Source organism: Microcaecilia unicolor, chromosome 4 (genome assembly GCF_901765095.1).
Source record: "Microcaecilia unicolor chromosome 4, aMicUni1.1, whole genome shotgun sequence".
Classification (NCBI taxonomy): domain Eukaryota; kingdom Metazoa; phylum Chordata; class Amphibia; order Gymnophiona; family Siphonopidae; genus Microcaecilia; species Microcaecilia unicolor.
The window spans coordinates 161,071,880-161,086,082 of NC_044034.1; the positions used below are offsets into that span (position 1 = coordinate 161,071,880).

At 50.1% G+C, this 14,203-nt stretch overlaps 1 protein-coding gene across 1 annotated transcript in view; it reads left to right on the plus strand.

The window, feature by feature from the left end:
* Positions 1 to 277: 277 nt before the first annotated feature.
* Positions 278 to 14,203, plus strand: part of HSD17B12 (hydroxysteroid 17-beta dehydrogenase 12) — a 342,292-nt gene continuing 328,366 nt past the window's right edge. Inside the window, exon 1 of the mRNA XM_030200806.1 lies at positions 278 to 547. Within this exon, the coding sequence (XP_030056666.1) occupies positions 382 to 547 (166 nt within the window). The 5' untranslated portion in view covers positions 278 to 381. The remainder of the gene's footprint in view (positions 548 to 14,203) is intronic.

The window sequence follows — 14,203 nt, forward strand, 5'->3', positions numbered from 1 at the left end:
AGTTGGATGAGGAGGCGCTAAATTTCTTGGTAAACGGGTTCTCTTGGCTATGAGCTTTCAGAAGAATCAGAGCCAATAGGAGCGTGAAGCTGCATGAACAATTAAGACAAGGGCACGTGTGGACTGGGGAGGAGACGAACCAGCTTCATTTAACTGCACACAAGGGCGGTTATAGCTCAGATTGGGTAAATCTTCGCGTGATGTCGGGTTGGGCCAATTGCTAGAGTGAGGAAGGCGCGCGAGGGCCGCCGCCCCTTGTTCCGCCTTCTTGTCTTCCGTCATCAGTGGTCGTTCTGTGCGAGTGCGCGCGCGCCGCCGGTGTGAGGTTGGCGAGTTGTTTGCAGTTTTGCTGGCCTCTCGCTGTTCGCGGTGACTGCGGAAATGGGGGCCGCTTTTCTGCTCCTGGCCGACAGCCTCTTCTGGTATCTGGGTGTGGTGTTTTCCGCCTGGTTCGGCCTGCGGGCTGGGTACCGCTTGCTAAGCGGAATACGGGTCTGGGTGCTGGGGGATGGAACGCAGGTGGGCCCGACACTCGGGAAATGGGCAGGTGAGTCGGTCTGAACGGCTCTGTCTCTTGTACTGCTCTTGTAAGAGGGATGGGAGAATAAGGCCTGGCCCCGGTACTTAATGTATTGGTGGGGATGTTATTCCAGCTGAATTTATTCTTAGTGGCAGATGCGTCCTGTCTTTAGAGTGGCTGGAAGATGAATCACTCATTTTCTGGGATTTCAGGCTGACTTATAAATCTTTTAACCTTCGATGCATGTGTACAAAATAGTATCTAGATTGCCAGTATCATAGAAGGATGCCCTGAGTTTCCAGCAACTGATCAGTTTGGGTCTCTAAAATAAGGAGACAACAGGAGAACATTTGTGAGAAATATCCACAGTAATGTTAAAAGTCTTGGGGAAGAATGATAAGAGGCCAGTCTGTTAAGCTTTTGCCAATAGATCTCATACTTGTAGGCATTGGGAGGTAAACGTTTTATTCCTGAATTGAATCAGGTATTCTTACCTGTGCTCTTACGTCCAATACGTTTCTTATTAGGATGGGAGCCTCATGATTATAGCCAAATCTTTTAAAGAGAACATCCTGATCCTAGTGAAGATATGTTTTTAATCATGGAGGCTTCTAGAGCAAGCAAGCAATGAAAGGGAAATTTGTAACGTGCGATAAGCAAGATTGAATTCTCAGCAGTAGTACTATGATGATTTCTATGTAAAAATTAAAATGAAAGGTTCGAGCCTTTGAGTCAGTTTTTTTTTTAACGAGGAAGAGGGAATCAGATCTGATATTACAGCATGAGCTTTTTTTTTTTTTTTTAACTGTTAAATCAGTTTGCTCTAGTTTCAAAGCATTTTCTGTTAGTATTTAAAAATCTATTTTTAATAATAATTTTGCAAGTGAGTGGCTAGTCTGTAGTGGTTTGGAGTTTATTCTGAATCTACTATTTGGCTATTTAATTAAAGGAGACGTGCTTTACCTAAACATAATTTTAACCAAATACAAGTTTCCATGGACAAGCAGGGTAAGCAGCCACACACGCTTGGGCATTGAATGGCATTGGCATCATCCTTAGTGGCTCTCCATCCTATACAGTTATCCTTAAAGCTCAGGGAAGCTCAAGGACTTTGTGTGTGTGTTCTACTGTAGTAACTGCCCCCTAATAAGTCAGTTTCATTTATCTGCCATCTCTGGATGCATCATAAAATACTACCCAAAGAAAAACATTGGCACATTTTCAGCCATTAGCTTCTCTGTTTCCTTAAGGACCCAAAGTGGTACTGTCAGGAGGCAATTCTCTGATTAGGAGATAGACTCCACTTTTACAGAGAGACTTGACAATCATAACAGACCATTGGGTTCTCAGAATCCTATCTATCCTACCTAACTTTAATGCCTTTCTCCAGTTTTTCACTGTGCTTTAAATCCAGCTCATTTTCTTGTTTTATTGAAAGAATTACAAAGCCTCTTGGAAGTTCATGTAACATAGTAACATACGTAGTAGATGATGGCAGAGAGAGACCTGTACGGTCCATTCAGTCTGCCCAACAAGATAAACTTATATGTGCTACTTTATGTGTATACCTGACCTTAATTTGTATCAGCCATTTTCAGGGCACAGACCGTAGAAGTCTGCCCAGCACTAGCCCGGGCTCCCACCACTGGCTCTGCCGCCCAATCTCTGCTAAGCTTCTGAGGATTCATTCCTTCTGAACAGGATTCCTTTATGTTTATCCAACGCATTTTTGAATTCTCTTACCGTTTTCATCTCCACCACCTCCCGTGGGAGGGCATTCCGGTATCCACCACTCAGTGAAAAAATACTTCCTGACATTTTTCTTGAGTCTGATCCCTTCAATCTTATTTCATGTCCTCTAGTTCTACCGCCTTCCCATCTACGAAAAAGGTTTGTTTGCGGATTAATACCTTTCAAATATTTGACCGTCTGTAATCACCCCTGTTTCTCCTTTCCTCCAGGGTATACATGTTCAGGTCAGCAAGTCTCTCCTCATACGTCTTGTAACGCAAATCCCATACCATTTTTGTAGCTTTTCTTTGCACCACTTCAATTCTTTTTACATCCTTAGCAAGATACGGCCTCCGAAACTGAACACAGTACTCCAGGTGGGGTGTCACAAACGACTTATGCAGGGGCATCAACAGCACCTTTCTTCTGCTGGTCACACCTCTCTCTATACAGCCTAGCAACCTTCTAGCTACAGCCACCGCTTTGTCACACTGTTTCGTCGCCGTCAGATCCTATCACCCTAAGATCCCTCTCCCGTCTGTACATATCAAACTCTCACCGCCTAACACATACGTCTCCCGTGGATTTCTACTCCCTAATCACTTGCATTTCTTCTCATTTGAATTTTAATTGCCAAACCTTAGACCATTCTTCTAACTTCTGCAGATCCTTTTCATGTTTTCCACTCCCTCCTGGGTGTCCACTTTGGTTACAAATCTTAATAACATCCGCAAAAAGGCAAACTTTACCTTCTAACCCTTCAGCAATGTCACTCACAAATATATTGAATAGAATCGGCCCCAGCACCGATCCCTGAGGCACTCCACTACTCACCTTTCCCTCATCTGAGCGAATTCCATTAACCACCACCCTCTGGCATCTGTCCGTCAACCAGTTCCTAATCCAGTTCACCACGTTGGGTCCTATCTTCAGCCTGTCAAGTTTATACAAGAGCCTCCTGTGGGGAACCGTGTCACAAGCTTGGCTGAATCTAAGTAGATTGTCTATAGCATGGCCAATGATTCAATTCTCCGGCCACCCATTCAAAGAATTCAGTGAGATTTGTTTGGCACGATTACCTTTGGTAAAACCGTGTTGTCTCCCATCTTGTAACTTATTGGCTTTCAGGAAATTCACTATCCTTTCCTTCAACATCGCTTCCATTACTTTTCCAATAACCGAAGTGAGGCTTACCGGCCTGTAGTTTCCAGCTTCTTCCCTCTCTCCACTTTTGTGAGAGGGACCACATCTGCTATTTTCCAATCCACGGATCCTCTCCCGTCTCCAAGGATTTATTAAACAAATCTTTGAGGACCCGCCAGAACCTCTCTGGGCTCCCTCAATATCCTGGGGTGGATCCCGTCCGGTCCCATGGCTTGTCCACCTTTAGATTTTCAAGTTGTTCATACACACTCTCTTCTGTGAATGGTGCTATATCCACTTCATTCTCATATGTACTTTTGCCAGTCAAGGAGTTCTCCAGGATTTTTTATCTATTTAGCAAAATTTGCTTTTTCTTCATCATTATCTTCATAGCAGTTCGCAGCATCTTTCAGTCTCACAATTCCCTTTTTAGTCTTCCTCCTTTCACTAATATACATGAAGAAATTTTTGTCACCACTCCTTACATTTCTAGCCATTTGTTCTTGCGCTTTCGCCAGACATAGCTCTCTCTCTTGGCTTCCTTCAGTTTCATCTGGTATTCCTCTCCTTGTTCCTCTTCTTGAGTTTTTTTTCTGTATTTCAGGAACGCCAACTCTTTAGCCTTTATTTCTCAGCCACTTGCTTGAAGAACCATATCGGTTCCTTTTTCTCTTCCTTTATTTACTCTTCTTACATAAAGGTTTGTGGCCATATTTATAGCTTCTTTCAGCCTGGACCACTGGCCTTCCACTTCTCCTTCCAGCCCATCAGCTCCTTCCTCAGGTATTCCCCATTTTACTAAAGTCTGCATGCTTGAAATTCAGGACTTTGAGTTTGAGTGGCCGCCCTCCACTTCAACTGTCATATCAAACCAAACTGTTTGATGGTCACCTGCTGCCCAGGTGGGCACCCACTTGGACGTTTGACACACTGAGGCATATTTTCAAAGCACTTAGCCTTCCAAAGTCCATAGAAACCTATGGAACTTTGGCATGGGCTAAGTGCTTTGAAAATATGCCTCAATTCCCATTTGTGAGCACCAGATCCAGCGTTGCTCCCTCCCTCATAGGTTCCGTCACCATTTGTCTGAGCAGAACACTTTGAAAAGCATCCACGATCTCTCTACTTCTTTCCGATACCACAGATGGAACCTTCCAGTCTACATTCCGGCAGATTGAAATCTCCCAGCAACAACACCTCTCTTCTTCCCAGCTTTTGAATATCTGCAATCAGATCTTTATCTAGTTCCTCCAATTGTTTGTGTTGGAGGTCTGTAGACAACAGCCACGTGGACAGAGGTTCTATCATCTCTTTTTAAGGTGATCCATATCGCTTCTTCCTTTCCCCAGGTCCCTGTCATTTCAGTCGCTGCGGTATTTCTGAATTACAGAGCTACTCTTCCACCCTTACGACCATCTCTATCCTTCCTAAATAAATTATAGCCTGTTCTCCGAGGACAAGCAAGGCTGCTTGTTCTCACTGATGGGTGACGTCCACGGCAGCCCCTCCAATCGGAAACTTCACTAGCAAAGGCCTTTGCTAGTCCTCGCGCGCCCATGCGCATGCGCGGCCGTCTTCCCGCCCGAACCGGCTCGTGTTCGTCAGTCTTCTTTTGTCCGCGCTCGGTACGGTCCTGTTTACGCCGTTCGCGCCCCTTAAGTTGACCCTCGCGCGTCTTTTCACTTTTCGCTTTAAAAAAAAAAAAAAAAGGGATTTCGGAAAAGGACCTTTCTGTCTTTTCCCTTTCCCGTATTTCTAGTTTTTGGCCCCGTTAAGTTTTCTTTCGTTTTCGGGGTAGGCCCTTTTGAGGCCTCGGGTCGAATTTTTTCTCCCCCTCTTTTTGGTGCCTTACCGCAATTACGAGTTTTGATTTCGCCGGCGTGATTTTTCCGCCCATGTCATCGAAGTCTCCCAGCGGCTTCAAGAAGTGCACCCAGTGCGCCCGGGTAATCTCGCTCACTGACAGGCACGCGTCGTGTCTTCAGTGTCTGGGGGCTGGGCACCGCCCGCAGGCCTGTAGTCTTTGCGCCCTTTTACAGAAAAGGACTCAAGTAGCGAGATTAGCCCAGTGGAACGTTTTGTTCTCGGGCTCTTCGCCGGCATCGGCACCGGGAGTATCGAGTGCGTCGACGTCGACAGCGTCAAGACCTCCGCCCTCGGCCGCGACTGTATCGATTGCATAGAGGCATCGACCCTCTGCATCGTCGGGGCCGAGACATCGGAAGGCTGCGTCGGTGGTACCGGGACCTCCACTAGTGCCGATGTCGTCGGACGGTGGTGCTTCGACTTGAGTGCAGGTGAGGGCTGTCCATTCCCCTGCTGGTGGCGGTGAGCCTTTGGGTGGGTCTCCCCCTACCCTGAGGGCTCCTGCGGTACAGCCCCCCTGAGACCGACCTTCTTCGGCCTCGGCCCCGAGGAAGCGACGGCTGGATTCTACGTCCTCGTCGGTACCGGGAACCTCCGGTGACATGCTTCGTTTGAAAAAGTCAAAGAAGCATCGACACCGGTCTCCTTCCCGCATCGGTACCGAGAGCTCTGGGTCGCCGAGGGAGTCGGCACCCAGTAGGCATCGTCACCGGGAGGACCGCTCACCCTCTGTTCAGGAGGTGTCGATGCGCTCCACCTTGGACAGCCCGGAACAGCCTCCACGCCCGGAACAGACTCTGACTTCGACACCTGCATCGGCTTCCATGTCTTTCTCCACAGCCGCTCTGCACCGAGAGTCTCCGGGCTGTTCTCCCAGAGATCCTGGGAGAGCTGTTGCGCCCTTCCCCTCCGGTATCGGGGGTGCTTGCGCCACCGGTACCATCGAGTGAGGCGCCGGCTGGCCCCTTGCCCGGGGTGAGGTCTCCGACATCGGTGCCGCTTGCGGTACTGACTGCGGTCGCCTCCCAGGAAGGCTCCCCGACGACGTCGGCGGAGGGAGCTTCGCCGATGCAGGCGAGGGAGTCTACCTCTCGACGCTCACACCGTGACCGTGGTTCCACGGAGTCGAGCCGGGCACGGCTTCAGACACAGGTTCGTGAACTTGTGTCTGATACCGATGGTGAGGCCTCGTGGGAGGAGGAGGAGGACATCAGATATTTCTCTGACGAGGAGTCTGATGGCCTTCCTTCTGATCCCACTCCCTCCCCTGAAAGGCAGCTTTCTCCTCCTGAGAGTCTGTCTTTTGCTGCCTTTGTCCGGGAGATGTCTACTGCCATCCCCTTCCCGGTGGTTGTGGAAGACGAGCCCAGGGCTGAAATGTTTGAGCTCCTGGACTATCCTTCTCCACCTAAGGAAGCGTCCACAGTACCCATGCATCATGTCCTAAAAAAGACATTGCTGGCGAACTGGCCCAAGCCTTTAAGTAATCCCCACATTCCCAAGAAGATCGAGTCCCAGTATCGGATCCATGGGGACCCAGAGCTGATGCGCACTCAGTTGCCTCACGACTCTGGAGTTGTGGATTTGGCCCTAAAGAAGGCTAAGAGTTCTAGGGAGCACGCTTCGGCGCCCCCGGGCAAAGACTCTAGAACCTTAGACTGCTTTGGAAGGAAGGCCTACCATTCCTCTATGCTCGTGGCCAAAATTCAGTCTTACCAGCTCTACACGAGCGTACACATGCGGAACAATGTGCGGCAGTTGGCGGGCTTGGTGGACGAGCTCCCTCCTGAGCAAGCTAAGCCATTTCAGGAGGTGGTCAGGCAGCTGAAGGCGTACAGAAAATTCCTGGCCAGAGGGGTGTATGACACCTTTGATGTTGCGTCCAGGGCCGCTGCTCAAGGTGTGGTGATGCGCAGACTCTCATGGCTGCGTGCCTCCGACCTGGAGAATAGGATCCAGCAGCGGATTGCGGACTCGCCTTGCCGTGCGGACAATATTTTTGGAGAGAAGGTCGAACAGGTGGTAGAGCAGCTCCGCCAGTGGGATACCGCTTTCGACAAGTTCTCCCGCCGGCAGCCTTCAGCTTCTACCTCCATAGGTAGACGTTTTTATGGGGGAAGGAAGACTGTTCCCTACTCTTCTGGTAAGCTTAGGTACAATCCTCCTTCTCGACAGCCTGCGGCCCAGGCTAAGCCCCAGCGCGCTCGCTCTCGTCAGCAGCGTGCGCCTCAGCAAGGCCCCTCGGCTCCCCAGCAAAAGCAAGGGGCGAGCTTTTGACTGGCTCCAGCAGAGCATAGCCGACATCAACGTGTCAGTGCCGGGCGATCTGCCGGTCGGAGGGAGGTTGAAAGTTTTTCACCAAAGGTGGCTTCTCATAATCTCCGATCAGTGGGTTCTTCAAATAGTCCGGCAAGGATACACCCTCAATTTGGCCTCCAAACCTCCAAATTCTCCACCGGGAGCTCAGTCTTACAGCTTCCAGCACAAGCAGGTACTTGCAGAGGAACTCTCCGCCCTTCTCAGCGCCAATGCGGTCGAGCCCGTGCCATCCGGGCAAGAAGGGCTGGGATTCTATTCCAGGTACTTCCTTGTGGAAAAGAAAACGGGGGATGCGTCCCATCCTAGACCTAAAGGCCCTAGACAAATATCTGGTCAAGGAAAAGTTCAGGATGCTTTCCCTGGACACCCTTCTTCCCATGATTCAGGAAGACGACTGGCTATGCTCTCTGGACTTGAAGGACGCCTACACGCACATCCCGATACTGCCAGCTCACAGACAGTATCTGCGATTTCAGCTGGGCACACGTCACTTCCAGTACTGTGTGCTACCCTTTGGGCTCGCCTCTGCGTCCAGAGTGTTCACCAAGTGTCTGGCTGTGGTAGCAGCGGCACTTCGCAGGCTGGGAGTACATGTGTTCCCATATCTCGATGATTGGCTGGTGAAGAACACATCCGAGGCAGGAGCTCTACAGTCCATGCAGATGACTATTCGCTCCTGGAGCTACTGGGGTTTGTGATAAATTATCCAAAGTCCCATCTTCTCCCAGTACAGAGACTCGAATTCATAGGAGCTCTACTGGATTCTCGGACGGCTCGTGCCTATCTCCCAGAGACAAGAGCCAACAACTTGTTGTCCCTCGTCTCGCGGGTGCGAGCGTCCCAGCAGATCACAGCTCGGCAGATGTTGAGATTGCTGGGCCACATGGCCTCCACAGTTCATGTGACTCCCATGGCCCGCCTTCACATGCGATCTGCTCAATGGACCCTAGCTGCCCAGTGGTTTCAGGCTGCTGGGGATCTAGAAGACGTGATCCACCTGTCCACGAGTTTTCTCAAATCCCTGTATTGGTGGATGATTTGGTCCAATTTGACTCTAGGACGTCCTTTCCAAATTCCTCAGCCACAAAAAGTGCTGACTATGGATGCGTCTCTCCTGGGGTGGGGAGCTCATGTCGATGGGCTTCATACCCAGGGAAGCTGGTCCCTCCAGGAACGCGATCTGCAGATCAATCTCATGGAGTTACGAGCGGTCTGGAACACTCTGAAGGCTTTCAGAGATCGGCTGTCCCACCAAATTATCCAAATTCAGACAGACAACCAGGTTGCCATGTATTACATCAACAAGCAGGGGGGCACCGGATCTCGCCCCCTGTGTCAGGAAGCTGTCAGCATGTGGCTCTGGGCTCGCCATCACGGCATGGTGCCCCAGGCCACATACCTGGCAGGCGTAAACAGTCTGGCTGACAGGTTGAGCAGGATTATGCAACCTCACGAGTGGTCGCTCAACTCCAGAGTGGTGCGCCAGATCTTCCAGGTGTGGGGCACCCCCTTGGTAGATCTCGAGCCAACCACAAAGTCCCTCAGTTCTGTTCCAGGCTTCAGGCCCACGGCAGACTGGCATCGGATGCCTTCCTCCTGGACTGGGGGGAAGGTCTGCTGTATGCTTATCCTCCCATACCTCTGGTGGGGAAGACTTTGTTGAAACTCAAGCAAGACCGAGGCACCATGATTCTGATTGCTTCTTTTTGGCCGCGTCAGATCTGGTTCCCTCTTCTTCTGGAGTTGTTCTCAGAAGAACCGTAGAGATTGGAGTGTTTTCCGACCCTCATCACACAGGACGAGGGGGCGCTTCTGCATCCCAACCTCCGGTCCCTGGCTCTCACGGCCTGGATGTTGAGAGCGTAGACTTTGCCTCTTTGGGTTTGTCAGAGGGTGTCTCCCGCATCTTGCTTGCTTCCAGGAAAGATTCCACTAAGAGGAGTTACTTCTTTCTATGGAGGAGGTTTGCCGTCTGGTGTGACAGCAAGGCCCTAGATCCTCGCTCTTGTCCTACACAGACCCTGCTTGAATACCTTCTGCACTTGTCTGAGTCTGGTCTCAAGACCAACTCTGTAAGGGTTCACCTTAGTGCAATCAGTGCATACCATTACCGTGTGGAAGGTAAGCCGATCTCAGGACAGCCTTTAGTTGTTCGCTTCATGAGAGGTTTGCTTTTGTCAAAGCCCCCTGTCAAACCTCCTACAGCGTCATGGGATCTCAATGTCGTTCTCACCCAGCTGATGAAACCTCCTTTTGAGCCACTGAACTGCCATCTGAAGTACTTGACCTGGAAGGTCATTTTCTTGGTGGCAGTTACTTCAGCTCGTAGAGTCAGTGAGCTTCAGGCCCTGGTAGCCCAAGCCCCTTACACCAAATTTCATCATAACAGAGTAGTCCTCCGCACTCACCCTAAGTTCTTGCCAAAGGTTGTGTCGGAGTTCCATCTGAACCAGTCAATTGTCTTGCCAACATTCTTTCCCCGTCCTCATTCCTGCCCTGCTGAACGTCAGCTGCACACATTGGACTGCAAAAGAGCATTGGCCTTCTATCTGGAGCGGACACAGCCCAACAGACAGTCCGCCCAATTGTTTGTTTCTTTTGATCCCAACAGGAGGGGAGTGGCTGTGGGGAAACGCACCATATCCAATTGGCTAGCAGATTGCATTTCTTTCACTTACGCCCAGGCTGGGCTGGCTCTTGAGGGTCATGTCACGGCTCATAATGTTAGAGCCATGGCTGCGTCAGTGGCCCACTTGAAGTCAGCCACTATTGAAGAGATTTGCAAAGCTGCGACGTGGTCATCTGTCCACACATTCACATCTCATTACTGCCTGCAGCAGAATACCCGACGCTACATTCGGTTCGGGCAGTCAGTGCTTCAGAATCTGTTCGGGGTTTAGAATCCAACTCCACCCCCCTAGGCCCATGTTTATTCTGTTCCAGGCTACACTCTCAGTTAGTTGGATAATTGTTAGGTCAATCTCAGTTATGTCCTCGCCGTTGCGAGGCCCAATTGACCATGTTTGTTGTTTTGAGTGAGCCTGGGGGCTAGGGATACCCCATCAGTGAGAACAAGCAGCCTGCTTGTCCTCGGAGAAAGTGAATGCTACATAACTTTAGAAGGTATTCTCCGAGGACAGCAGGCTGATTGTTCTCACAAACCCGCCCGCCTCCCCTTTGGAGTTGTGTCTTCCCTTGTCTTTGTCTTGCTACATATGGGACTGACGAACACGAGCTGGTTCGGGCGGGAAGACGGCCGCGCATGGGCGCGCGAGGACTAGCAAAGGCCTTTGCTAGTGAAGTTTCCAATTGGAGGGGCTGCCGTGGACGTCACCCATCAGTGGGAACAATCAGCCTGCTGTCCTCGGAGAATACCTTCTACAGGTATGTAGCATTCGCTGTATGTTTGCATCCCATTCATGGGAACCATTGAGCCATGTCTCCGTGATTGCAACATCGTCTAAGTCTGCCTCCAACATCAGGGCTTGAAAGTCATGAACTTTATTGCTTGGACTGCGAGCATTTGTGGTTATCGCTCTCCATCTACATTTCAGTGGAATTTTTATCTTTTGTTTAGTTTCTTGTTTAGTCTCACTTCCTGCTGTGTTGGTAAGAAGTGATTTGCTAAGATTGTTTTCATTGCTTTCTTTTCTACTGACGCATCTTGTCTTTAGCTTTAGCTGGGAGTGACCACTTGACGTGAACTGCCTCCATATGCCACCCCCGCCTTCTAGTTTAAATGCCTAGAAATATATTGTCTGAATTTCTCCCCAAGGATTTTTTTTCCTGCCACAGTGAGATGCAGCCCATCGTTACAGTATAGTCTTTTGTTTTTCCATGTATTACCCCATCCTCCTATGTACCTAAATCTTTCTTGATGACACCAGGCTTTGAGCCAGCTATTGAAATTCTCAGTATGTTGCAATCTTTTCTCTCCCTTTCCAAAGGTAGGTAGTACTTCAGAGAAAGCTATTGTTTGTATCAAAGGTTTTAACCCCTCTCCCAGCTCCTGAAAATTTCTATGCGTGGCAAGTGGGTTATTACTGGACAAGTCATTTGTTCCCAGGTGGATAACAACATCAGTGTTTGACTCCTTAGTTTCTTCTCTGATTATAGAGATTATTTGCTTGGTACTCCTGGTAGCTGAAGAGCCTGGAAAGCATTTCACTTTGCGTGGCCCCTTGAACTGTGTTTCAAAGTTAAGGCCTCTGATAATGGAGTCCCCTAGTAGCAACAGTTTCCTGGTATGAGTTTTAACATTAGTGGTTTGGGGGTCTCTTTTCTCTTTGGGTACCTTCATATCTTTTTATTCCACTTTCATTGCTTTTTCTCCCGCCTCAGTTCTATTTTCAGGAACATCACAGTACTGAAGGAAGGAATGGATCCATGGGCGTAGACTGGGCGGGGGCGAGGGGGGGCAATGCCCCCCCCCCCCCAAATGACCACGAGGCGCCGCCGCGCCAGCAGTAAAAAAAAAAAACAGGCACGCCACGTGCTCCTCTCCATCCGCTTGGCTTCCCTGCCCTCTCTGTCTGCGTCCCGCCTTCCTCTGACGTCATTTCCTTTCGGGCAGGACGCAGACAGAGAGGGCAGGGAAGCCAAGCGGATGGAGAGGAGCGTGTCCGTCTACCCCCTCTCTTCTTCCCTTCCTCCGGCACAGGCAGCAGTCTTTTTCAGCGTTCCTGGCAGCGGTAGCGATGTACACGCTGCCTTCGGCTCTGCCCTGAAGCCTTCTCTTCAAGTTCCTGTTCCCGCATAGGTGGGAACAGGAACTTGAAGAGAAGGCTTCCGGCCTGCGCCGGAGAAAGGGAAGAAGAGAGGAGGGTAGACGGAGTCACGATCTTGGACCTCACGGGGGGGGGGGGGGGCAGCAGAAGGAACATGGATGGAACTGGGATGGGTGGGGATCACATGGAAGATGGAGGGGTGGGGAGCAGAGGGAAGGATCAAGAGATGGTTGGGACTGGGAGGGGTGGGGAGCAGAGGGAAGGAGCAAGAGATGGTTGGGACTGGGAGGGGTGGGGAGCAGAGGGAAAGACCAGGTGATGGATGGGACTGGGAGCGTTGGGAGCAGAGGGAAGGACCAGGAGATGGATGGGACTGGGAGCGTTGGAAGCAGAGGGAATGTCCAGGAGATGGATTGGACTGGGAGGGGTGGGGAGCAGAGGGAAGGAGCAAGAGATGGATGGGACTGGGAAGGGTGGGGAGCAGAGGGAAGATGGATGGGACTGGGAGGGGTGGGGAGCAGAGGGATGGACCAGGAGATGGATGGGATTGGGAGAGGTCAGGCACAGCAGAGGGAAGGAGCAGAAGATGGATGGGACGGAGGGATGGTGAGCAGAGGGAAGGAACAGAAGATGGATGGAACTGGGAGGGGTGGGGAGCAGAGGGAAGGAGCAAGAGATGGATGGAACTGGGAGGGTGGGGAGTAGAGGGAAGCCTACTGGAAAGAAGATACTGCATAAAACAGAAGACACTGGGACCAAAGCGAATAGAAAAACTAAATGATCAGACAACAAAGGTAGATAAAAGTATTTTATTCAGAATTTATTAATTGAAATATGTCAGCTTTTTGAAATGTGCATCTGTGATATTTTGCCTGTAAATTTCAATTCCTTCCTCCATATTAGCTAATGCTAATATGCTCCGCTCATCCTTTGCCCCCCCAAATGAAACAGTCAAACTACGCCTATGAATGGATCCTACTACTACTACTACTATTTAGCATTTCTATAGCGCTACAAGGCATACGCAGCGCTGCACAAACATAGAAGAAAGACAGTCCCTGCTCAAAGAGCTTACAATCTAATAGACAAAAAATAAATAAAGTAAGCAAATCAAATCAATTAATGTGAACGGGAAGGAAGAGAGGGGAGGGTAGGTGGAGGCGAGTGGTTACAAGTGGTTACGAGTCAAAAGCAATGTTAAAGAGGTGGGCTTTCAGTCTAGATTTAAAGGTGGCCAAGGATGGGGCAAGACGTAGGGGCTCAGGAAGTTTATTCCAGGCGTAGGGTGCAGCGAGACAGAAGGCGCGAAGTCTGGAGTTGGCAGTAGTGGAGAAGGGAACAGATAAGAAGGATTATCCATGGAGCGGAGTGCACGGGAAGGGGTGTAGGGAAGGACGAGTGTGGAGAGATACAGGGGAGCAGCAGAGTGAATACATTTATAGGTTAGTAGAAGAAGTTTGAACAGGATGCGAAAACGGATAGGGAGCCAGTGAAGGGTCTTGAGGAGAGGGGTAGTATGAGTAAAGCGACCCTGGCGGAAGATGAGACGGGCAGCAGAGTTTTGAACCGACTGGAGAGGGGAGAGGTGACTAAGTGGGAGGCTAGCAAGAAGCAGATTGCAGTAGTCTAAACGAGAGGTGACAAGGGTGTGGATGAGGGTTTTGGTAGAGTGCTCGGAAAGAAAGGGGCGGATTTTACGGATGTTGTAAAGAAAGAAACGACAGGTCTTGGCAGTCTGCTGGATATGAGCAGAGAAGGAGAGAGAAGAGTCAAAGATGACCCCAAGGTTTCGAGCTGAGGAGACAGGGAGAATGAGAGAGCCATCAACAGAAATAGAAAACGGGGGGAGCGGGGAGGTGGGTTTGGGGGGGAAAATGAGAAGCTCGGTTTTGGTCAT